Source organism: Haliotis rubra, unplaced genomic scaffold (genome assembly GCF_003918875.1).
Source record: "Haliotis rubra isolate DU_JTF1 unplaced genomic scaffold, ASM391887v1 Scf558, whole genome shotgun sequence".
Taxonomy (NCBI): Eukaryota; Metazoa; Mollusca; class Gastropoda; order Lepetellida; family Haliotidae; genus Haliotis; species Haliotis rubra.
In genome coordinates, this window is record NW_025767255.1 from 491,673 (window position 1) to 516,195 (window position 24,523).

The 24,523-nt window shown below is 42.1% G+C and overlaps 2 protein-coding genes across 3 annotated transcripts in view; both read right to left on the minus strand.

Moving 5' to 3' along the window:
* The window catches only part of LOC124253888 (fibrillin-1-like), a 102,244-nt gene that overhangs the window by 48,637 nt on the left and 29,084 nt on the right, over positions 1–24,523 (minus strand). The gene's annotated exons all lie outside the window — the stretch shown is intronic.
* Positions 504–22,592, minus strand: LOC124253897 (zinc finger protein 235-like). 2 transcript variants are annotated; one of them, XM_046687750.1, is made up of 2 exons: positions 22,321–22,592; positions 504–3,980 (listed from the first exon to the last, which is right to left on the minus strand). In XM_046687750.1, the coding sequence occupies exon 2, from the start codon at positions 3,927–3,929 to the stop codon at positions 1,494–1,496; it is 2,436 nt and encodes an 811-aa protein (XP_046543706.1). In that variant the 5' UTR covers positions 3,930–3,980; positions 22,321–22,592; the 3' UTR covers positions 504–1,493. The 2 variants fall into 2 exon arrangements, with proteins under 2 accessions (XP_046543706.1, XP_046543705.1); XM_046687749.1 differs by lacking the exon at positions 22,321–22,592 and adding an exon at positions 5,820–5,989.

The window sequence follows — 24,523 nt, forward strand, 5'->3', positions numbered from 1 at the left end:
ATACATTTAGAGGATAAATTATAAATTAATTCAATTAAAACTTAAACCATTACCATGATTTCGTGTCATTTAATTAAATACCTGTTTGACATTTGAAAACGTGCAATACTGTGATTGGTCGTTTTATGTACATTCTTGCGTAAATCACTGCATATTGTTTTAGACCAATTTTAGCAATATTCCAGCAATACCGAGTGAGCATATTTTACGCCGCTTATGCATTATTTCAGCGATATCACTGCGGGGAACACCAGAAATGGAGTTCAGCTATTGTACCCATGTGGGGAATCGAACCCGTGTCTACGGCGTGGCTATTGAACGCTTTAACCATTCGGCTACTCTAACAGTCATCCAGCAATATCGAGACAGAAGGGTGGGTGAGTGAGTGAGTTTAGTTTTATGCCACACTCAGCAATATTCCAGCTATATGGTGGCGGTCTGTAAATAATCGAGTCTGGACCAGACAATCCAGTGATCAACAGCATGAGCATCGACCTGCGCAATTGGAACCAATGACACGTGTCAAACAAGCCAGCGAGCCTGACCACCCGATCCCGTTAGTCGCCTCTTAGGACAAGTATGGGTTACTGAAGGTTTATTCTAACCTGGATCTTCACGGGTGAGACAGAAGGACATCCTAAATGGGCTTTTAACACATGGTACCCGTAGGGGGTCTGATAACTCTGTAATGTTCATCAATTAAGCAAACAATGTTTACAAATTTGTTACACAGATACACGATCACAATGCAGCAATGAAGGATTAACACATTGTCAATATTGAACTAATACTGGCATGACCATCGCACCTTGTAGTATATAAAACCCGAAATACAGACATATCTATTTTGAGCAAGGAGCACCAACACAAATGCACATGAAAGCTTGGACGTCATCACAGAGTTGGCATGGAACGTCAACGGTTTATCAGTGACCATGTCGATTAAAAGTACATAAATAGCAGACGGTATAATGTGTCACAGGGTTCGAACAATTACATCACAGTCACGGTTTGTGTTGTCTTGGGAAAACTATCCCTCGTTGACACAAATCTACCTCAATGACCAAATAATTTCCTCCAAAATAAGCCTAAGATTAACAGAAACGTCCGTGCCTCTTTAAACACATTCTGCACCACTTATTAAAATCCATATTAGTAGGTGAAATCAGGGATTCTTTATAATTATATTATCGATGTCAAATATTGACAATATGTTCACGTGACTCACAATGAAAATCAGTCAGTCTTTCAAAAATACCATCAGATAAGGGTCCTTGTTAAAATGTATGACCGGCTACCTTGGCTAGTGTAATGCAGTCAACAACTGGTCAAGGGTAAAAGCAAACCAATGTTCACTTACCCTATTTATAGAATAAATTATATATCGGTGCATCACCTGACCAGTTTCAACCCCTGAACCATAATTAAATAACCATACCCTGAACTCAACCGTAGCTTATAACGGACACCCGTGAACATAGTTTCTCTTCGCGTCAATGACAGTAGTGCTTCATGTGTCTCTCAAGGTCCTTAGCCCAAGCAAATGTCATCCCACAAGCGTTGCAGCGAAAAGGCTTGACGCCAGAATGCCGAGTTGTGCGATGATACTTCAAGTCGTCTCCCCTGAAAAATGTCTGATCGCAAAGGTCGCACTTGTACGGCCTTTCTCCAGTGTGGTAGCGGACGTGACGTTCTCTGTTAGGTTTTGCCGTGAACACTTTCCCGCAATATTCACATACAAAACGTCTGTGTAGGTTGCTACTGTGAAACTCAAAGTTGGTGAAGTCGACAAAGTTCTCCTTGCAGACTTGACATTGGAAAGCCGACTGGGAACGGAAGAGCACTTCAGGGGTGACAACTCTTTCAAACCCAGGCGACCGGATGTGGATTCGTTCCAAAACAATTTCCTTTACTCCTGAACCAGGAGGCTGTTCACCGTCGAACGATGAATTTGCGACAGAGTCATTTCCAGGAGATCCTGGGTAGTCACTACTCGAGGGCATAAAGTCGTCTTGGAGAGCTCTTAATTCCTCGTCATGGTCTGGGATCTCTCTTTTTATAGATACGGGTTCCCCATTTAATACCACAGATTCAGCTGGATGAGACATGTCTCTTGGACCTATGAACAAACCAGGCCTGGCTTCTGAAGATGACTTCCTTTCAAAGGCCGACAAATGAGGCAGTTTGGTTTTCGACAGATCGACCATGGGGATGTTGTCCGTGACAGAGGGAGCATGTTTGTCTGAACCACTCGTCTCAGGTCTAGATTCCACCGAATCAGGAGTCATTTTCATAGCAGCAATATCATTGGGAAAATCAATGTCTTCTTTGCGAAGTTCAATCATTGCTGGTCCATCTGAGTCCGGCTGACGGTCCGTGTCCCTACTGAGTCTCTGGGACTCATGAGCCTCGTAGATGTGTCCATGGAGGCTATCCTCCGAAGCGAAGCCTATTTGACACTCCGTACACCAATACTGACTGGAGGATGTGCTGTTACCTTCAGGCTCCGGATCAGGGCTTTTATCTCGAGGTACTGTGGCAAGGTTCACGGGTTCCGTGTGAGTAGCGACGTGGGCCTTCAAGTCCGAGGGATAACGGAACTGTTTGGAACAGAAATGACATGAGTGGGGTCTACTTTGAGCATGGGAGTACTCATGTCTCACAAAGTGTTCGTAGGTATTGAGCTCAGTATTGCAGAAGCAGCAGCAATAACTCGTGAAGGACTCATCCGTTTTGTGTTTTTTCAAATGTGAGCTGTAGTCAAAAGGATCCGTGAACTGTTGGTTGCAAGGCTTGCATGTGTACGACTTTGTAGAATGGGTGAGGGTGTGCTTCATAAGGTCCAACGAGTTGATACCAATGAAAGAGCAACCGTCGCACTGAAAGTTCTGAAATTCGGGATGAGCTTTTTTATGTCTGGAGAACAACACTGTATCATTAAAACCTTCCCCACACTGTGGGCAAACATGGAGCAGCTTGGTGTGGTGTTCCTTGGCCATGTGATTCCTCACACACGACCTGTCTGTGTAGCCCTTCCCGCAGAGTCCACACCGGAATGGTTTGTTGTAGGAATGTCGGAGTACATGGGCCTTCAGATCGTCCTTTCTAGTAAATCCCTGCGCACACATCGTACACTTGTACGGCCGTACACCAGTGTGGAGCCGGAAGTGACGTTTCAGGTTATTCCTTGCTGTGAATCCTTTGAAGCAGATCTTACAGGTGAAGAGAGAGTGTTCTCTCAGGTTGTGGCTGTCGAATGATGTTGCATCAGGGACTATGGTGAAACAGCGCTTACACAAAAGTCCTTGAGGGTGCGTCATAGCCGAACTGTGAGCATGGATATTTGCTGGGATGAGACTGGTGTTAGGAGCAGAGGATAAACTCAGCTTGGAGTCTCGTTCTGCGCTATCACTTCTTTCTTCGTCATCACGCTTTTCGTTGTCCTCTGTTCCATCTCCTTTCCCTCCACCGAGGCTGTTTGATAGGCGACTAGTTACTTCACTTAATTTGTGGCTCTCCTCGGGGGAAGGGGCTGACGAGGGTCGTGATACAGGCTGAAGACCTGCAGCAGCGTCTGGGGTTGCTGACGTCTCCCCCGACTCGTCCACAGACACGTCCGACATATTCAGACCCTCAGAAGAGTCAGCAGGACTATTCACGACAAGGCCATCGTGAAACAAATCTCGTCTGCTCTTCTTTGATGGCGGGATTTCCATTCCCAGAGTTGAATCTCCATAAGAAAAGGAACGTAGGTTTTTCTGTACATATTCGTGTATTTTGACTACCATTGGCTGTGCATTATCCTCCACCGTGATGCATATTAATCCGTCTATTTCTAACTTGGCCTGGAAGGAGATTGTCTCGCGGCACAGAGTGAGCACTGACTGTTTCAAGAGCCTCATCAGGAGCTCCCTCTCTTGGGCAGACATCGTCAAGGCACTGAGGTAAGGGGGGTAACTCTTGTAGCTACATAATGGAAGCTGAAACGGGAAATGAAAAAGTATTAGGTAATGAATCACTGGATCGGAAAGAAATATATGGTGTTTTTAATAGGTAATGCTGATTAAAGATTTATTCACATCTCATTTGTTACCAAACGAAGCTTCATGCGAAAGATTATATATTTAGTTCCTTAATCGTATCATACAGGAAATATATAGGACACAGTGTAAAAGGTAGCGTTCCACGTTTGCTGCAGTTAGTCTCAATACTGTGAAGTATTTGCGTGCAACACCGCTGGGTACATGGTTCGTCAAGTCGTCTAAGGCACCACACTTTGTTGTACAGAGTTTTGTCCCCTTGGCGCACCAGGAACCCGTGATCACGTGTTCCAATATCAGTTCGTCACGATAATGTGTCTAGGTTTGTTAGCGCCACAGCCTTGCTTGTTGGTTTTACCACAGTGTAATGCGTCCTGGGCCTCCTTTCACAAAGCACTAAGGTGTTCGTAAGACACTAAGGTGACCTTAGTGCAATGTTAAAGAATGGGAGTTGAGGTTAATCTTAGTAAAGGTTGCTTCGAGAAAGGAGCCCCAGGGCCTGTATCACTTTCTCTCTCACAGTCCATATGCTTTCATTTGAGACCGATGAATTTTTCACTAACAAACGATCAGTATTTTGATGTCATTTCTCCTTCTCATCAGAGTTGGTTTGTCGATTTCGTGTGACTGTGCAACATTTGGTTTTGTTGCAATTTTTAGATTTAGTGTTAGTGAGCAATTCATCGGTCTCAACTGAAATCAAACGGACTGTACATGAAGTAGACGGCGCTCGTATACCAATACATTACTTGAGATCGATTCTTACCCGGGATCTCAAAGGGGAGAAATGCTTCTAACGCATGGTAATACACAATGTACGTATTTTGGTGTCGTAATTTGCATTCAACGATGAGTGAGTGAGTGAGTGTCTGGCAAGAATGAGTGCATGAGCGAGTGAGTGAGTGAGTGAGTGAGTGAGTGTGTTCTTTCACGCCACAGTGATATATAATTTTACATGACATCACAGCTTCCCTACATGGTCGAATCTCGTCACTGAAACTAGTGGTTGACATCATCAACAAAGATCCATGTCAAGGGACACAATGACATCCAATCAGCACAAATCCCCCATTTTACACGACCCCGAGAAGTATGGTGTCAAACAACTAGTGCCGGAGTGAGTGAGTGAGGGAGTATGGTTTTACGCCGCTTTTAGCAATATTCCAGCAATATCACGGCGGGGGACACCAGAAATGGGCTTCACACATTGTGCCCATGTGGGGATTCGAACCCGGGTCTTCGGCGTGAGGAGCGAACGCTTTAACCACCGGGCTATCCCACCGCCCCAACTAGTGCCGGAATGATCATTAGAAGACAAAGATGCTATCAAAGGCTTGCGACATGTAGAACCATAGTTTAACGCACATCAAACTTCACGTCCATTATTTTCTACCGCTGGGGCGAGACTCGGTGCAGACTGTCGGATGTCCGTTATATAACCTGCTGTAACTCCGCGACTGAACGACCTAATTACTTTCCGAAGGCGTAATATCCTATTACTCACCACAAAGCTGAACGGACGAAGTGGACGTGTAGACTTAAATTACTGGTTTGACAGATACACGTTTTGCTGTAGACTAAACTGTAGAGAAACCAAATCAAGTTTTGACCAACGTGAAATTAACCGACCCTGCGAATCCCAACGTTACAGAGTCATACCACCAGATGACTGTCAGCTCGATTGACTACTTGACTGACCAGTTGACTGGCCAGTTGTCTGACCAGATCACCGACCAGCTCAATACCAAGCCAAGGTTCATGCAGGTAATAAATACATACCTTGTCTACAAGACGTCGCATGTCTATCATAGTACCGTGTACATACAAATGCTTTAAACCACCCGCGGTACTTTTTCCATCGTATCCTGTATATATCGCTGCGTATGCTACGGGACACTGGCTGACGGCCGGCAGACAGTCACTAGACGCGCACTTGCCCGACTGCTTTCTTTACGTTCATCCGGGTTTGAAGCCACACGCGGAAACTCTCGGACTATGTATAGGACATGAATCACCAAAATTTCCCGTACGTAAATAAAAAAGTTCCACACTTTACCGTTGCATGATATGGCAAATTTGCACGCTGTGAAATACGTTCAAGAAAGTTTTCCAGAGAAAATGAATATTCTGATGAAATCCCCGGTGAAAGCAACCACAGCCAAACGATGACGTTATATCGAAATCCGGTGATCGTCATATAACCCCAGACTGAAACATCCCACTTGCTCGTCTACCTACTCACTGGTAATCGCCTACTCACTAGAAGACTCTTCAGGCAACACACTGGTCAACTCACTCACCAGTCAACTCACTAAACTTCGCCAGTTACCAGTCAACTCACTAGGCAACTGACTAGTCAAACAACTCACTGACAAACGTATTAATCAACTAACTAGTCAAGCGACTGGTAAACCAACTTACTGGTCAACTCACAGGTTCATTCATCAACTTATTGGTCAACTCACAGGTTCATTGATCAACTTACTGGTCAACTCACAGGTTCATTGATCAATGTAATGATCAACTTACAGGTTCATTGATCAACTTACTGGTCAACTCACAGGTTCATTGATCAATGTAATGATCAACTCACGGGTTCATTGATCAACGTAATGATCAACTCACAGGTTCATTGATCAACTTAATGATCAACTTACAGGTTCATTGATCAATGTAATGATCAACTTACAGGTTCATTGATCAACTTACTGGTCAACTCACAGGTTCACAGATCAATGTAATGATCAACTCAAAGGTTCGCTGGTCAACTTTCTGGTCATCTCAAAGGTTCACAGATCAATGTAATGATCAACTTACAGGTTCACTAATCAACTAACTGGTCAACTCACAGGTTCACAGATCAATGTAATGATCAACTTACAGGTTCACTGGTCAACTGACTGGTCAACTCACAGGTTCACAGATCAACTTAATGATCAACTTACAGGTTTACTGGTCAACTTACTGGTCAACTCACAGGTTCACAGATCAATGTAATGATCAACTTACAGGTTCACTGGTCAACTTACTGGTCAACTCACAGGTTCATTGATCAACGTAATGATCAACTTACAGGTTTACTAACCAACTTACTGGTCAACTCACAGGTTCACAGATCAATGTAATGATCAACTTACAGGTTCACTGGTCAACTGACTGGTCAACTCACAGGTTTACTGGTCAACTCACAGGTTCACTGATCAACTTTCTGGTCATCTCACAGGTTCACTGGTCAACTGACTGGTCAACTCACAGGTATACTGGTCAACTCACAGGTTCGCTGGTCAACTTTCTGGTCATCTCAAAGGTTCACAGATCAATGTAATGATCAACTTACAGGTTTACTAATCAACTTACTGGTCAACTCACAGGTTCATTGATCAATGTAATGATCAACTTACAGGTTCACTGGTCAACTTACTGGTCAACTCACAGGTTCATTGATCAATGTAATGATCAACTTACAGGTTTACTGGTCAACTTACTGGTCAACTCACAGGTTCATTGATCAATGTAATGATCAACTTACAGGTTCACTGGTCAACTTACTGGTCAACTCACGGGTTCACAGATCAATGTAATGATCAATTACAGGTTCACTGGTCAACGTACTGGTCAACTCACAGGTTCATTGATCAACGTAATGATCAACTTACAGGTTTACTAATCAACTTACTGGTCAACTCACAGGTTCACAGATCAATGTAATGATCAACTTACAGGTTCACTGGTCAACTGACTGGTCAACTCACAGGTTTACTGGTCAACTCACAGGTTCACTGATCAACTTTCTGGTCATCTCAAAGGTTCACTGGTCAACTGACTGGTCAACTCACAGGTTTACTGGTCAACTCAAAGGTTCGCTGGTCAACTTTCTGGTCATCTCAAAGGTTCACAGATCAATGTAATGATCAACTTACAGGTTTACTAATCAACTTACTGGTCAACTCACAGGTTCACAGATCAACTTAATGATCAACTTACAGGTTTACTAATCAACTTTCTGGTCATCTCACAGGTTCAGTAATCAACTTACTGGTCAACTTACAGGTTCACATATCAACGTAATGATCAACTTACAGGTTCACTGGTCAACTTAATGATCAACTTACAGGTTTACTAATCAACTTACTGGTCATCTCACAGGTTCATAGATCAACTTAATGATCAACTTACAGGTTCACTGATCAACTTTCTGGTCATCTCACAGGTTCACTGATCAACTTACTGGTCAACTCACAGGTTCACAGATCAATGTAATGATCAACTTACAGGTTCACTGGTCAACTGACTGGTCAACTCACAGGTTTACTGGTCAACTCACAGGTTCACTGATCAACTTTCTGGTCATCTCACAGGTTCACTGATCAACTGACTGGTCAACTCACAGGTTTACAGATCAACTCACAGATTCACTGATCAACTGACTGGTCAACTCACAGGTTTACAGATCAACTCACAGGTTCACTGATCAACTTACTGGTCAACTCACAGGTTCACTGATCAACTTACTGGTCAACTTACAGATTCACAGGTCAATATTTGCACAAATGCTACACGATGTGACTCTAAATTCACTGACTCGCCCAAGTGGTATTTATTTGAGATAAGTACTGTACTGCAGATATACCATATCGACTGTAGTTCTGACAATTCAATAGTTCTCGCTTGTCCGAGTTGACGTTGATGCGGAAAATTAACACATGATTAATTTCCACTCCCATTACACCGATAATCATAGAAGTGCAATACAATACCATGCCACTTTATTTAAGCTGACGAAACTAGGGCAACAGTCGGTGTAGTATTTGATAGCACGACTGTGTCACATGCGGAAGGATATTTGAATCATACAGTTCGGTTACATTTTCCTGTGAGGCAAGTTTTCCTGCCCCAAGTGATTACCGGCCATGTTATGACCGAACAGGCCACTCAACCAGGAACACCTCTAGACACCTATGGCTGATTATACATCTGTACATTGTATAAGTGTGCGGGTAAGGGTGTGGATGAATGCGGATGAGTGTGCGGGTGACTGAAACAATGTGCGGGCTAAGTTTGCGATTTATTGTGCGAGTAGGTGTGTGAGTAGACGTTTGATTGTATGGTGGGGATGAGTGTGTGGGTGATTGGATGACTGTGCGGGTGGCTATGGTGGGGATGAGTGTCCGGGTGATTGTATGACTGTGCGGGTGATTGTATAAGTGTGTGGGTGATTGGATGAGCGTGTGGATGATTGTATGATTGTGCGGGTGATTGTATGAGTGTGTGGGTGATTGGATGAGTGTGTGGGTGATTGTATGATTGTGCGGGTGATTGTATAAGTGTGTGGGTGATTGGATGAGCGTGTGGGTGATTGTATGATTGTGCTGGTGATTGTATGAGTGTGTAGGTGATTGGATGAGCGTGTGGGTGATTGTATAAGTGTGTGGGTGATTGGATGAGCGTGTGGATAATTGTATGATTGTGCGGGTGATTGTATGAGTGTGTGGGTGATTGGATGATTGTGCGGGTGATTGGATGAGTGTGCGGGTGATTGTATGAGTGTGTGGGTAATTGGATGAGCGTGCGAGTGATTGGATGAGCGTGCGGGTGATGGGATGAGCGTGCGAGTGATTGGATGAGCGTGCGGGTGATTGGATGAGCGTGTGGGTGATTGGATGAGAGTGTGGGTGATTGTATGAGTGTGTGGGTGATTGTATGAGTGTGTGGGTAATTGGATGAGCGTGCGAGTGATTGGATGAGTGTGTGGGTGATTGTATGAGTGTGTGGGTGATTGGATGAGCGTGCGAGTGATTGGTTGAGCTTGCGGGTGATTGGATGAGCGAGCCTGACCATCAGATCCTGTTAGTCGCCTCTCACAACAAGCATGGGTTGCTGAGTACCAAGTCTAGCCCAGATCTTCACGGGTATGAAATTAAATAAACTAGAAGACGACAAAGCTTCTATTTTTACAGCCTAGTTTTACACGTGAGATTAATTTAATTCGAGATTCGAACCCTGGCCTTCTGTGTGACGAGCGAACGTTTTAACAACCTGGCAACCCTACTGATACACTGCAAGACTATTAAGCTTCTGTTTTTTTCCGTTCTAGTTTCACTCGCGAAAAGGATTACAACATATAAAATAACATATTTGCTACAACAAAACAACCGCACTTATAATTACACAAGCCAACAACATTATATAACAAAAGTTACCAGATATCGATTTTGTTGTTTTTTGTACCGCCAGTAATGTACCAAAGGCTGCGCAGACTCAAAGTGTCGCAAATTACCAGCATTCTTTTTGGAGAGCATTTTTTCACCGCTGATTATGTTATCCAATTTCAGCAAATGAAAAAAGGCGAAGTAGGACAAACAGGAATGGAATTAACTCTTTAACATTTTTTTAACTATTCCGAATTTCTTTCGTTCATACATTGTATTTTGTTCAAGCGACAATATTTACAGATACCACTTGAAACGACAGTAGTTTTGGAAACAATACGTTAAACCAGAGCACTAAGACGTTAAATATGTATGGTCGGAGTTGAAGGTTAAGAAGAGAAAAGTTCAGAGAGGATATGAGGGGCGGTGGGATAGCCTAGTGGTTAAAGCGTTCGCTCGTCAGGCTGAAGACCCAGGTTCGATACCCCACATGGATACAGTGTGTGAACCCATTTCTGGTGTCCCCCGCCGTGATATTGCTAGAATATTGCTAAAAGCGGCGTAAAACTATACTCACTCACTCACTCCCACAGAGGATAGGAAACGTGGCTCATTAGTTTGACTATCAACACCTGGTTTGTATGGCCCCAACTGTACCATGTCTATACAATATATTGGCAGCGGTGCGGCGTAAAACATTCACCATATCGCTCTGGAGCAGGGTGCTGTGGCTTGTGTTAGTGAGTGGGGTTTGAACAGTATTATACTAGGCGACTAGATCGTATGGTCAAAACACAACTACTTTCAGACCATAAGACCACCCTATAACTATTAAATTATTGCTCTGCTCAACAAGTGCATAGCACCTGAGTTAGTGAGTGAGTGAGTTGGATTTGAACAGTGCTGCACTTGCATTGCATTGTAACGCTGTAAACGCCTTAACATAGTCTAAATGAGTCATAAATAAACCATCTGGGAATTTGGATATATTTTAGTCATATTTTATAGATTCATATCAAAGTTGGGCGAGGCTCCCATACTTCATAACCGGGATTGCATAATATCGAAGCATATTACTTTATGCCCTTAGGTTGATTGCAACATGACGCCAGGTATTAACCCTTTAGGCTACCCGTGAAGATCCGGGTTAGAATTGATCTTCAGCAACCCATGATTATCATAAGAGGCGACAAACGCCGGATCGGGTGGTCAGGCTGGCTGACTTGGTTGGTTGACACATGGCAGATCGATGCTCATGCTGTTGATCACTGGATTGTCGGGTTCAGTCTCGGCTACTTTCAGATCGCCATTAGCTGGAATAATGCTCAGTGCGACATTAAACAACAAAATTGGGCGATGTCGTTTTCATAAACTCAGGTACATTTTTTTTTGTCCCAAGAGCCTGTGAATAATAAAGTCTGGACGTGTAAACCCAATGGTCAATTGTATGAGTACCGGAGTGATATAATGTCCCGTGGTACGGACCCCACGTGGTGGATGCGGAACCTTGGCCACGTTCCACAAGCTATCGTAGCGCTACGACTGGCGTACCCCCTACGCTGTAACATAGACTTGCGACAGTCGTAGCGCTACGATAGCTTTCTGAAACGGGGCCCTGGGACTCCTTTCACGAAGCAACCTTTACTAAGGTTAACCTTAACTCCCATTCTTTAACATTGCACTAAGGTTACCTCAGTGACTTACGATCACCTTAGTGCTTTGTGAAACGAGGCCCTGGTCTGTCAAGATCAGGGTCCCGATCTACAAAACGTTCGTAGCGCTACATTAGTAAGCCTATGATAAACTATAGAGTTACGACAGGTCGCAATGCTACGAACGCTTTGTGTGTCTCAACACGCTAGAAATCTCAACGTTTACCTGCCAACGAACGGGTTTAGCAGGATGAGAGGGGAAGAGTGTGTGTGTCCTTGTGTCCGTGGTGGCAGACAGGTCAACTTTAGGCAGCAGGGTCGAAAACAAATCGATTTCCTCGTCAGAGTCCCCACTCCTCGGCGTGTATGTGGGTCAGACCGAGTTGTATAAATAAAGTTGTTGAATTCCCGATACCGTGTAATGTTTCATTCTAATTTTCATTGGTCACCCCTAAATCCCGGGAATTAATTAACACAAATTTCAAAAGCACATATTCACTCCATAAAGGCAGAGACAGAACACAGACCCTCGTGTCTTTGCGAAGATTAAAGATTTAAAAAAATAATTTTTTGAGATGATCCCCCGACTCGAAATGCTTCACAGTACACAACATAAAGCATTTCGAGTCGGGGGTCATCTCAACGTTTTTATATTTTTTCAAAATCTTTAATCCTCGCAAAGACACGAGGGCCTGTGAGACAGAAACGTTTAGTGCACTTTCCAAGGTCCCAAGAGTGCGATTTGTAATCAATTACTAGAAAATTTTGAAATACCGAAAATTGAAATATAACTGTTATTTTAAGTAGATCATTATTACGCGTAGATTCTCAGAAAAACGATGGGACACTCAAGTAGGAAGAAATAAACAGTATGAATTGAAACCAACAATTGGTTATACCTACTTGGGTTGTCAGCCAAGACGTGATGAGGTAATTTTACGACGATGTCGTATTGGCCACAGTCGATTTACTCATGACTATCTGCTGAAAACGGATGGGGATGGACCCCCCATGTGTGTCTCTTGCGATGAGGTTTTCACCATCAAGCATATTCTGCTTGAATCCGTGGACTTATCGTCTGCAAGGGACTCACATTATGATGCAACAAACCTAAAAGATCTGTTCTCCCGCGTGAGCGCTCATCTGATAGTGAACTACCTGAGGGAAGTTGATCTGTATCATAAATTGTAACTGTGAAATGTAACTATCATAAATTGTAACTGTGAAATGTGAGTAACAAATTGCCTGCCTGTAAATTTGATGCTATGCCTTTTTCTGCTTTTAAATGACAATGTAATGAATAAATGTTTTTGAAATAAAACTCATTCCGAGTATGTACTTACAAAAAAAAAAGAAGTTTATTAATGCAAACTTGTTCTCGTCACTATATGGCTGGAATAATGCCGATGTGACGCAAAACCCAACTCAACAACATCAACAATCTCAGAAGTAAATGCGATGTTATTTGCTTGCCACCTATCATACTTCTGAATGCGGATGCCATCTAAATTGCTCCCGAATCAGGCCCACCAAAATGGGGTTGGCAGCCACTGTTGTTTAATGGTTGCAGTAAAGAACGATGGTGAAAATAATGTGTTATCACAGCTAAGCGACACATACTTCATTTGTGAGTGAATGTTGATACCCCAGTTATTTCATCGCGGCTTGAAAATAATCAAGCTTAGTCAGTAAAACCAATGGTCGATAGCATGAACACTCTTCACGCCGGTGGGTTTATAATGTTACGAAGTCAACATAACACTGTACCCACCGTGCCTTATTGGTCGGTTCTTACGATAGGCAAAGCTACTAGGAGCGTCATCGATATAGACTAAATTATAAGACATCCGGCTCAAGTCTATATAACGATTGGGCAAGTCTAGATTGCCTCAGCCCTAAGAGATTAAGAAACGTTCTGGTGTCCATTTTATTACTTTTTCAGATATAAATTTTCAAATTAGATAACAGGGTCTAGTTAGTCGCGGAAACCCAATAGAAATAACGCTGTTTTGTGAAGTCCCACACCTAGGAGTTGATTATTATAACCTGCAGCAGTCGTCCATACTTTCATTTGCTGTTTGACAAAAGGTTAGGAAGAGATGGAAAACTACATTAAATGAAAAAACCCAGTCCTGAATTTATTTATTCATTCATTCATTCATTTATTCAGTCAGTCAGTCAGTCGTTTCAGTGTCCCCCTGTAGTTTCAGCATTTTCTCGAACATGCTTCATAATTTTGCATTATGCGTCCGATTCATGACATCCCTCATATGTATTGAACCCAAAAGTCCATGAACATGAATATTTATGGTCAAATTGTAAAGAAGAGGTGGCCTCAGTTTTCACTATAATAATATCCCCTAAATATTCCAATTCGGTAACTTTGTGTGTTCAGCATGTGTCTAACAATGTATGCCAGACTAGCAGATGTCGTGGTCCACGCTCATGGTTTCCTTCCTCCGCCTACCTGTGGGCGTGGCCACAGTCCTAACACTGTCAAGTATGGAGCAATCACGTGAGAAAGAGAGAGCAGTACTGTACTATGGAAACCCGGTAACGCCATAATACGGGAGTATACGTCCGTGTATACATGGAAGTATAACATCTTACTGTAGGTATATGAATCACCCCGCAACACAATTAGATGAATATGTCACGGGATATCAATGGCTTCCTCGTTGGAAACTTCCCTTTAGGCCACCCGAAGACTTACATTAGTCGCCAAGGCATTAATTATTCGTATAAATCATAATTTCGATATTATACAAATAATAAAAACAGGTTGTAACTATTATAGAGTGGCGTCCTAACTGTCCGATTTTCTAAAATGCCCATGTAAAGGATGGGATCCCTTTGCATCCATATACTTATACTTCAGTACAGCCTTGGAGCAAGGCTAGATCACCCGAATTCGTCCTCACCCACATAGCGGTACATTCATTTTCGTGTCGTGTAGTGAAACGTGAGTGTACTGAAAAATATCAGCTTCACAACTGTTTAAATAGAAATATATGTATATTCCTGATATGTTAGTATCACAGGAGGGGGCGGTGGGGTAATCTAGTGGTTAAAGCGTTCGCTCGTCACACCGAAGGCCCGGGATCGATTCCCCTCATGGGTACAATGTGTGTAGCCCATTTCTGGTGTCCCCCCGCCGTGACACAGCTGGAATATTGCTACAAAAGCGGCGGCGTAAAATCATACTCACTCACTCATTCATTCATTCATTCCAAATGCGACATAACGCAATTTTCAAAGTTCATTTATCTCATTTTTCTCAGTTCAGTTTTACACCGCCTTTAGCAATATCCCAGCAAGATCGATCGGACACAATAATGGACACATTGTACAAAAGTGGGGAATCGAACCCGGGTCTTCGGCAAACACTTTCACCACACCGCCACAATATATTAGCAAGATACTGATGAGTGTCGCGTTAAACCAAAACACAAAATCAATTAATCTATTGATCACGGTTCAACTCAAGGCCAATATAATATTTAAAAATAAAACAGTTTGGGGGGGCTGACCGTATAATGTGAAAGACAGCAATATACAGCTTGCAACGCGCCCATACAACAGCCCAGTAACATGACAGACATACAGTTCATTGCATGCGGGAGATTAGGCGTGGTGTCAATAAAAGTTGCAAAACCTTTTCACAGTACGATACCGACCATATACGATTTGTGTTTACGGATCCCTATCAAAATGAGCTGACTGATGATGTATCAAAAGGTGAGCGTATCCTGCTCTACACTGGTATAAGTCTCAAACGGGAATTTTACCAGACACCACTTTGGTCACGGATGCAACAAATTTGGAAATATCCTCTACATGCTTACTATGAAACCCTTTGAAATATTGACAAGGTCCTTGAATGCTCTAATCTCGATCAAACAACGTTTCGTAGAAGGTTCTAAGAAATCTACACAGGAAAATCACGCTCGAATGCACGTCAAAACACCGATGTGGAAATCAAAGGCTGCCGCAAGAACAATCTCGCCATAAAGGTTGACTATAGGAAAGCTGAAGTCAACGCTCTTAACAAAAGCATTTGTAAATAATATTTTTTGGCTGTTGTCATTCTGAATCTTTCCGTATAAATCAAAATATGATACAGACAAGGAGGTTTCACTGGTCCCTTTCATTAAATATTCAGGTGGGTAGATCGGTTGAACTGAATTGACTTTTCGACCATCGTTGAACGATATCAGCTGACGGTGTTATCCGTGTTCATGGTCTAAGGGTCAAAGCTTGGTCTCTCAGCTGGTAATACTGATTTTGCTACTGGTTACAACTATACAACATTATATAGTGATATAGGGTCAGTGACCTGAGTTTTAGGCCGATTTAGTACTGCTGTAATCAATTACATTAATGCGAGAATTAAATTAATGCGAGTGTCCCTTGCTCGCATTAATATAGTTACGTATTACATGTTGATATAGTTACGTATTACATGTTGATATAGTTACGTATTACATGTTGATATAGTTACGTATTACATGTTGATATAGTTACGTATTACATGTTGATATAGTGCAGGATTACATGTTGATATAGTGCAGGGTTACATGTTGATATATTGCAGGATTACATGTTGATATAGTTACGTATTACATGTTGGTATTACATGTTGATATAGTTACGTATTACATGTTGATATAGTTACGTATTACATGTTGATATAGTTACGTATTACATGTTGGTATTACATGTTGAAATAGTTACGTATTACATGTTGATATAGTTACGTATTACATGTTGATATAGTGCAGGATTACATGTTGACATAGTTACGTATTACATGTTGATATAGTGCAGGATTACATGTTGATATAGTTACGTATTACATGTTGATATAGTTACGTATTACATCTTGATATAGTTACATATAACATGCTGATATAGTTACCTATTACATGTTGATATAGTTACGTATTACATGTTGATATAGTTACGTATTACATGTTGATATAGTGCAGGTTTTCTTCCATGTCGTAACTCTGGTTATGTACATCAATCACACAATGTATCCATGTTGGGAATCGAACCCGGTCTTGTAACCACTAACCTATTATACCATCCGTTTGGTACCCATACAAACGTGTAAGCTCAGTTCGAAATAGGGTCGTTTGTTGGTTTAACGACCAGACGATCCAGTGATTGGCATCATGGGAACCGATCTACGTATGCGCCGCCTAACCACCCGCCCCAGTGTCCCAATCAGAAGTTGATGTGTAAATAAGAAGAACGTGAACTACATGCACTACGCCTATGAAAAACGAACATGTTTTTCTCACTGAGTCTGATTGAACTTGAGGGACGGTGGGTTAGTCCAGTGATTAAAGCGTTCGCTCGTCACGCCGAAGACCCGGGTTCGATTCCTCACATGGGTACGTGTGAAGCCCATTTCTGTTGTCCCCGCCGTAATATTGCTGGAATAATGCTAAAAGCGGCGTAAAACTAAACTCCCTCACTCACTGATTGAACTTGAAACTAATGACCCGTTATACGTCCAAGTGTCGGATTACGAAACGATGGCGTGTCGGGTTTCGAAAGTCATTAACTTACACAATTTCTGTAATCAAGTTCCCCAGATTATTCTGCACGTTTTGACAACTGGTCACGGATGTCAAGATATTGTAATAATTATTCAGCCGCAAATGTGAAAGGACATATCTGAATGATAATTGTATTTAGGAAATGGACAAGTGTCCTATAACGACCGAGAGAAGTGGTTTTCTCCATGGATCACGTCTCAGTGAATGGTTCTCTACCTTTGACTTTCTTGAGACATATATTTGTATATTCACGTCTTCCAGACTTCGGAGCAAAGTTATATCCCTTCGGATATATGAACAATTATCTCCCCTAAACTAAGTATAATCGCCAATAAAATGCGTAAAGCATATTTACCTCCCTTAGATGATGCCGTTGTTGTCTCTTGTCGTGGAGTGGAGTATATAGTATGGCGCCATAATAACGTTAGTGCAATAATGACTTGATTCATAAATACTTGGGATTTATTACAAATAGAAAACCTCACTGATACTTATTTAATCACGTGAATTACGTATATACAACCACCACTACACTCAAAGAGACAAAACATTGATCAATAAGTTAACACCGCTTGAGGAGTATGAGTGAGTGAGCGAGTGAGTTTGTTTTTCGCCAGTTTTAGCAATATTCCAGCAATATCACGGCGGGGGACACCTGAAATGGGCTTCAGACATTGTACCCATGTGGGGAATCGAACCCGGGTCTTAGGCGTGACGGGCGAACGCTTTAACCACTAGGCTACCCCACCGCCGCTCGAGCAGTAAGAGTTATAGACTTCTCAACGAGTAGGCGTCGTTAATCCCCGATAACACATACAATCTTCATGCTAACAACCAGCGTGATTATGTAAAGCCTGTCGTGATCCAAGTACGTCTTAAAACAAGATTCACCCACCCGTTCACTAGCTAGCCCACATGACTGCAATGAGTGACCGCTCATTAAAAACTTCAACACACCCACACCTGAATGAAACAGGTGGAATGTTGCTAAATGCGGCGCAAAACAACATACATTTCCATCACTGCATCTGTGTCAATGTTTTGAGTAAAACATCAGGGCCCCGTTCCTCAAAGCGATCGTAGCGCTACGACAGTCGTAAGTCTATGTTACAGTATGGGACTTACGATCACCTTAGCGCTACGATCGCTTTGAGGAACTGGGGCCAGAGCCACATCCTCCCAAATGATAACGGAAGGCTTAGTTACAGTACAACCAGAAATTATTGAGAATTTAAAGACTGTAATTTTAATTTTTTTCACTCATTACTCACGTATTAAATGTGAATATTAGCAGAACATAACTCCAGATTCAAAGACAGGTGAGCAGTTAGTATTTTGTCAAGTCACCATGGACAGCAATGCAGGCTTCAATGCGGCAGGGCATACTACTGATCAAAGAAGTTAGAAAGTCGTGGTCCATGCTGTCCCAATATCGGACCACCTCTTCTTTCATTTCAGCAATATTTGTCAGATTTTTCTTATTGACACTTTCCTTCATAAGTCCCCAAACATTTTCTATTGGATTTAGGTCAGGCTATAGCTTGGCCAATCTAATAATGTCATATTTTGGGTCCGAAACCAGGCCTGTGAATGCTTTGAACGATGTTTTAGGTCGTTGGCCTGCTGGAAAATCCAAAGAATTCCATAGAACACGTGAGCAGATGGAAGTAAATGTCCGTCGAGAATATCTGTGTACCGCTCACTGTTCATATTCCTTTCAAATACACAGAGGGGCGTTGCCCCTAACACAGATATGCCACCCCACACGTTCAATTTCGGACTGTACTTTGGGCGCTGATACAAAGGTTTTTCAGTTTGTTTGGTCCAGAATTTCAGTATATTAGGAAACAGCCACACAAAACTTTCATCTGAGAAAATCACATTGTCCCAGTTAAAATTTCTATGCTGTAAGCACCAGTTCAACCTTCGCTCCTTTTGTTCAGGTTTCATGATCAGTGATGGAATTCCTCGACTTTTTTGCCAACCCATTGCATGCAGCTCAGTTCTAATTGTCTCTTTACAGACAGCCACAGTTCCTCTATCAATCATATCAAGCCTTAAGTTTTCTAAACTCCTTCGTTTGTTTTTAGAAACAAGAATACCAAGCCGCCTCCTGTCACCGACAGTCAATTTTCTGGGCCTACCTGCGCCTCCCTGGTGCTCAATGCCATATCCATTTGCAATATTTTTCAAAACACGATAAACAGTGGACAAAGGGGTGCGTGTTCTCCTTGAAATCACTGTAGCTGATCTGATGTCCTTGTTATAATACTCTAAAATCAACTTCCTCTTCTCTAAATCATCCATACTGGGGATCACTGAAAATGTCGTCTGCTAGCAGGTAAACAAAGGGGGATAACTCTTCACAAACTAATGAAAAAGGATTAACGGATTATTGTCTCTTGAATGAAACCAAGCACTTGCTAGCTGGTCATGGTTGTTTATACCAGAAATCCAATTAAACATATTCCTAAAATTCTCAATAATTTCTGGTCATACTATATCATAGCCAAGATGTTTAAGCATCGGCCATTACTATGTTATGATGATAAATCCGTTTGCAAAGTTTAAAAATACAATGTCATGCCTTCATATCATAAACACTGTGTGAAAATACAACTTGTACTGGTTTCTTTGGCCGACATCAGATACGCTACTGATACTCTGAAAGGCTATACCGCATTTAATACTGTTTCTTTAAAGTTGTGTGGATATATAGTTAGATAGTAAAGTTAGAGAGTAACGTTAGATAGTAAAGTTAGACAGTAAAGTTAGAAAGTAAAGTTAGACAGTAAAGTTACATAGTAAAGTTAGACAGTAAAGTTAGAGAGTAACGTTAGATAGTAAAGTTAGACAGTAAAGTTAGATAGTAAAGTTAGACAGTAAAGTTAGATAGTAAAGTTAGAGTAAAGTTAGATAGTAAAGTTAGAGAGTAAAGTTAGACAGAAAAGTGGGATAGTAAAGTTAGACAGTAAAGTTAGATAGTAAAGTTAGAGAGTAAAGTTAGACAGAAAAGTGGGATAGTAAAGTTAGATAGTAAAGTTAGAGAGTAAAGTTAGACAGTAAAGTTAGACAGTAAAGTTAGATAGTAAAGTTAGAGAGTACAGTTAGACAGTAAAGTTAGTAAAGTTAGACAGTAAAGTTAGACAGTAAAGTTAGATAGTAAAGTTAGACAGTAAAGTTAGATAGTAAAGTTAGACAGTAAAGTTAGATAGTAAAGTTAGATAGTAAAATGTATATTGTTTTACATGTATAATGAGTTATTGTGTCAATAATGATGATGATATTGTTTTCGAATATGTGACAAGAATACTTAGTTGTATGCCAAAATATCCCAGCTGGAACACTGCATAGCAACGCTAAACTCACTCGCTCACTAAATACTGACATAGCCACGAAAGGACCTCACTCACTCACTAACTATTGACATACCCTGGGAAGTTTTCACTCACTCAGTAAATACTGATATATCCTGAAAGGCCTTCACTCACTCACTCACATATACATCACTTTGGACAACAGCCGGACAATCTGTGACTCTATATATAGTTCCTGTGGAGGGTGTACCGACAATCAGCCCGACGCACTGAGGGAAGGAAGTGTGGCTGTACAGTCATATTTCAATGCTAATACGTTTCCCCTTTACGGGGAAAACGAGTGACATACGACTGCTGGCGATGAGCTCAATATATCAGTCGTACCAGCTTGATCAGTGTAAACCTATCAGGCTACACTGAACAGACACTGGGCCGACACGCCTGTTGCACGTCTCACCTGGCAGAAACGCATCAGCTTAGTGGAAGATTTAGGAGCGGTATTACACCACAAAGAAGCGTCCCATCCACCCATCCCAACTGCAACCCCGTCACGCTATCTCTAGAATCATACATACCTTAATAGTTCGAAAATACCATTAACACTAGTGAGTGAGTATGCTTTTAGCAATACTCAAGCAATATCACGGCGGGGACACCAGAAATGGGCTTCACACATTGTACCCATGTTCGGAATAGAACCTGGGTCTTCAGCGTGACGAGTGAACGCTTTGACCACTAGGCTACCCTACCGCCCCATTGACATTAATTAGAGAGAATAACCAACACGTTTCAATATTATCGTCAATGGACATCACCTGAGATAGTTTAATAACCTCTAATTGCACAAATCAGCTCACCTGAGAATTTTTAAATTTATTTTTGGATGTTGCAGTTATAGGAATTGTGAAACATTTTTCGGAAAGTTTGCAATATGGCCCAGTTCCACGCTTGAGCTGTCAACAACAGTTAGAACTGTCATAAACAAGCCGTGCGTGTCGAGTTTATTGCAACACATCGATCAACAGGTATTTTCATATCCGTGTGTAAATATTATACAACCATGTTAGAGAAGGTAGGTTTGTTCCACATTAATTTCCATCGACATTTTGCTACATGTGTGTGTAAGTGCCTTGTGCAAGCCCACCCTTTCCTATAGCACACAAAATTGTCATGACCAGCGGAAATTCTAATCTACACGGCCCTGGAAATTGATGAGGTCACGTGACCCTGTGTTTCCTGCCCTCGCTTCAACCCGTGAGAGTTGTGTGTGCACGCGGTGAGCTCGGGGGTAACAACAAAGGGGAATCCTGCGGCGAAATGACACATGCATCGATATCCAAAACTAAAAGTGCGGTGAAAATATAACAAATCATCAAAACAATCCATACATACATACAATATTAAATGAAACACAATTTAAAACACAATGCGTTAAAACGAGGGTTTGACAATTCGGATTAAACGCGGTCTCCTGTAGCGCTGTAAGACGCACGAGAGATCCACGGATCACAGCTTATCCGTAAACGTGGTGAGACTGGGACGAATTCCTTAGCAAGTATGTTGTGGGGAAACACTATGGAGGGAGCATTACTTACCGTCACTGTTTCGTCAGCTGCCTTCAGTCGAATGAGCCGTGGGTTCGCCTGTTAGATTTTATATCCGGGAAAAGCCTATTGAAAAGCGGGAAAGGAGGACCCGTCGACCTCTTGAACGCGACCGTTATTTCCGGACTCAACTGATAGCCGAACGGAACACTCTCATGTCTCGGGCTGTGGTATGCTTATCTAAAGCTCACAGGGACCCCAGTGTAGGCATTTCGGAATTGCTCGGGATATTCCGTGAGATTTCCAAACGACTGAGGAAGTCCAACTGGAGACGAAATCAATAACACCGCTTTTGACAACAGGTGACAATCGATTGATATACCTTAGAGGATTGCCTGTCGTTTGCGACCATCGTGTCGCTGGTAATACATACCTTGAACTTATAATAATGGACAAAACTCCCATTGGAAGTTGTAAAACAAACAGATGTCGAAATTCAAATTTTAAGTATCAGACAAAACTCAGTACTAGTGTTTTGAATTTCCGACATTTCTGCATCGCACTCACGAAACACCGACGCAGCTTGAGGAAGGAAAACGAATTTATTTAAAAAGCAAAAATGACGATTTCGTAATTTTGTATTTCAGGAGTCAAGTTGGCATATTTTGTTAAAATTAATTCATTTCCATGATGTGTTTGGGATAATATATTTTTTAAATAGACGTATTTTGTTCCCATTCCAAACCGCCTCTAACAACAATTTTGCATTTTGATTTTAATAAGATTTCGTGATTTAGCAATATTGACAAGGAAGAAAAAAATCCCAAAATATTTGATATAGTAAGAATACCGGGAACTCATCTCTTCCTTTTAGCTTGCTAAGAGTTTGAAGGCTATTATTTATAATCTATTGTATATAATCCGATTATGACAACTGGTCGGTCGGTACATGCCTGGTCGTTTAATTGTTTAACCAAAGTGTCACGCCTCCATGGCTTGTATGTCTCTTCCTGAACCATTTCCTTTCCGCCCAGCCTTTACCGTAAAGCAAAAAGTCCTAAATAAAGCAAGTCTAGATTTTCCCCTAAATCTCCCCTGTCACTGGGGCGCCTTTTTAAATTAAATTCAGCTGTTTGTTTCTATCCATATCGTGTCTTACATATTTTCAGGAACAAAGCGTTAGTCTACTACACGGTCTTGATCGGTTCCCTGTTTGGACTTTTCTTCCATATTAAGGTGGCATGCTCTTTTTAAAACTAAAACACTGTTTAAAGCGGACTTAAAACTCACTCACTCACTGCGATTACACAGGGATGGGTACTGAAGATGATATGTGTGAAGCCAATGTATGGTGTCCCCCGCCGCGTTATAGCTGGAATATTGCTCAAAGCGGCGTAAAATCGTACTCATTCACTAGCTTTCTTAAGAGCCTCTACCCGTGAATGTCCGGGTTAGAATGAACCTTCAGTAACCCATGCTTGTCGTAAGAGGCGACTAACGGGACCGGGTGGTCAGGCTCGCTGGCTTGGTTGACACATGTCATCGGTTCCAAATTGCGCAGATCGATGCTCATGCTGTTGATCACTGGATTGTCTGGTCCAGGCTCGATTATTTACAGACCGCCGCCATATAGCTTGAATATTGCTGAGTGCGGCGTAAAACTAACCTCACTCACTCACACACTCTTCAGCGCCTCTTGAGGCTCAGGGTGCCGTTGTACACAGGGATCCTAGGGCTCAGGTGATCGTAAGTCCCATACCTTAACATAGACTGGCGTAGCGCTAAGGTTGATTAGTACAGCGGCACCCTGAGGATTAAACGACCCAATTAAGCATCACAACTTTTGTATGAATCTACCTTAAAGTATGGGATTTACACCAGGAACGGAGACTAACCTACAGACCGCGCCTTGGCGTAACCGCAAACATTTCTGGTGTCCCCCCGCCTTGATAGTGCTGGAATAACTGAAGACTGAAATAAGGATCGGATGGTCACAATGTCTGAACAGGAACATTGCGCAAAGGAAGGCCCAGCCGTTTAAGGCGCGGCAATTCGCTGTGCAGAGTTGCGTCCCTTGGGAACATCAAACTTGTGGGTTGGATCAAGGTTCGCCCCGGTTCTACTAAAGTAGTTCTGTGCTAATGGGCTTCAGCCTGTGGTAGAAACCTGAGACCTACATATTTTTGGGTCGCTCTCCCATTAAGCTGACGTGCCGTGAGAAACGTGAAACACTGTTCAAAGGGGCGGTGGGGTA

Excerpts from the sequence above, each read along its gene's own strand:
- LOC124253897 (XM_046687749.1), bottom strand. The coding sequence starts at position 5,849 with ATGATAGACATGCGACGTCTTGTAGACAAG. Across the intron at positions 3,981-5,819 it reads TGCGACGTCTTGTAGACAAG|CTTCCATTATGTAGCTACAA; the intron begins GTATGTATTTAT and ends TTCCCGTTTCAG.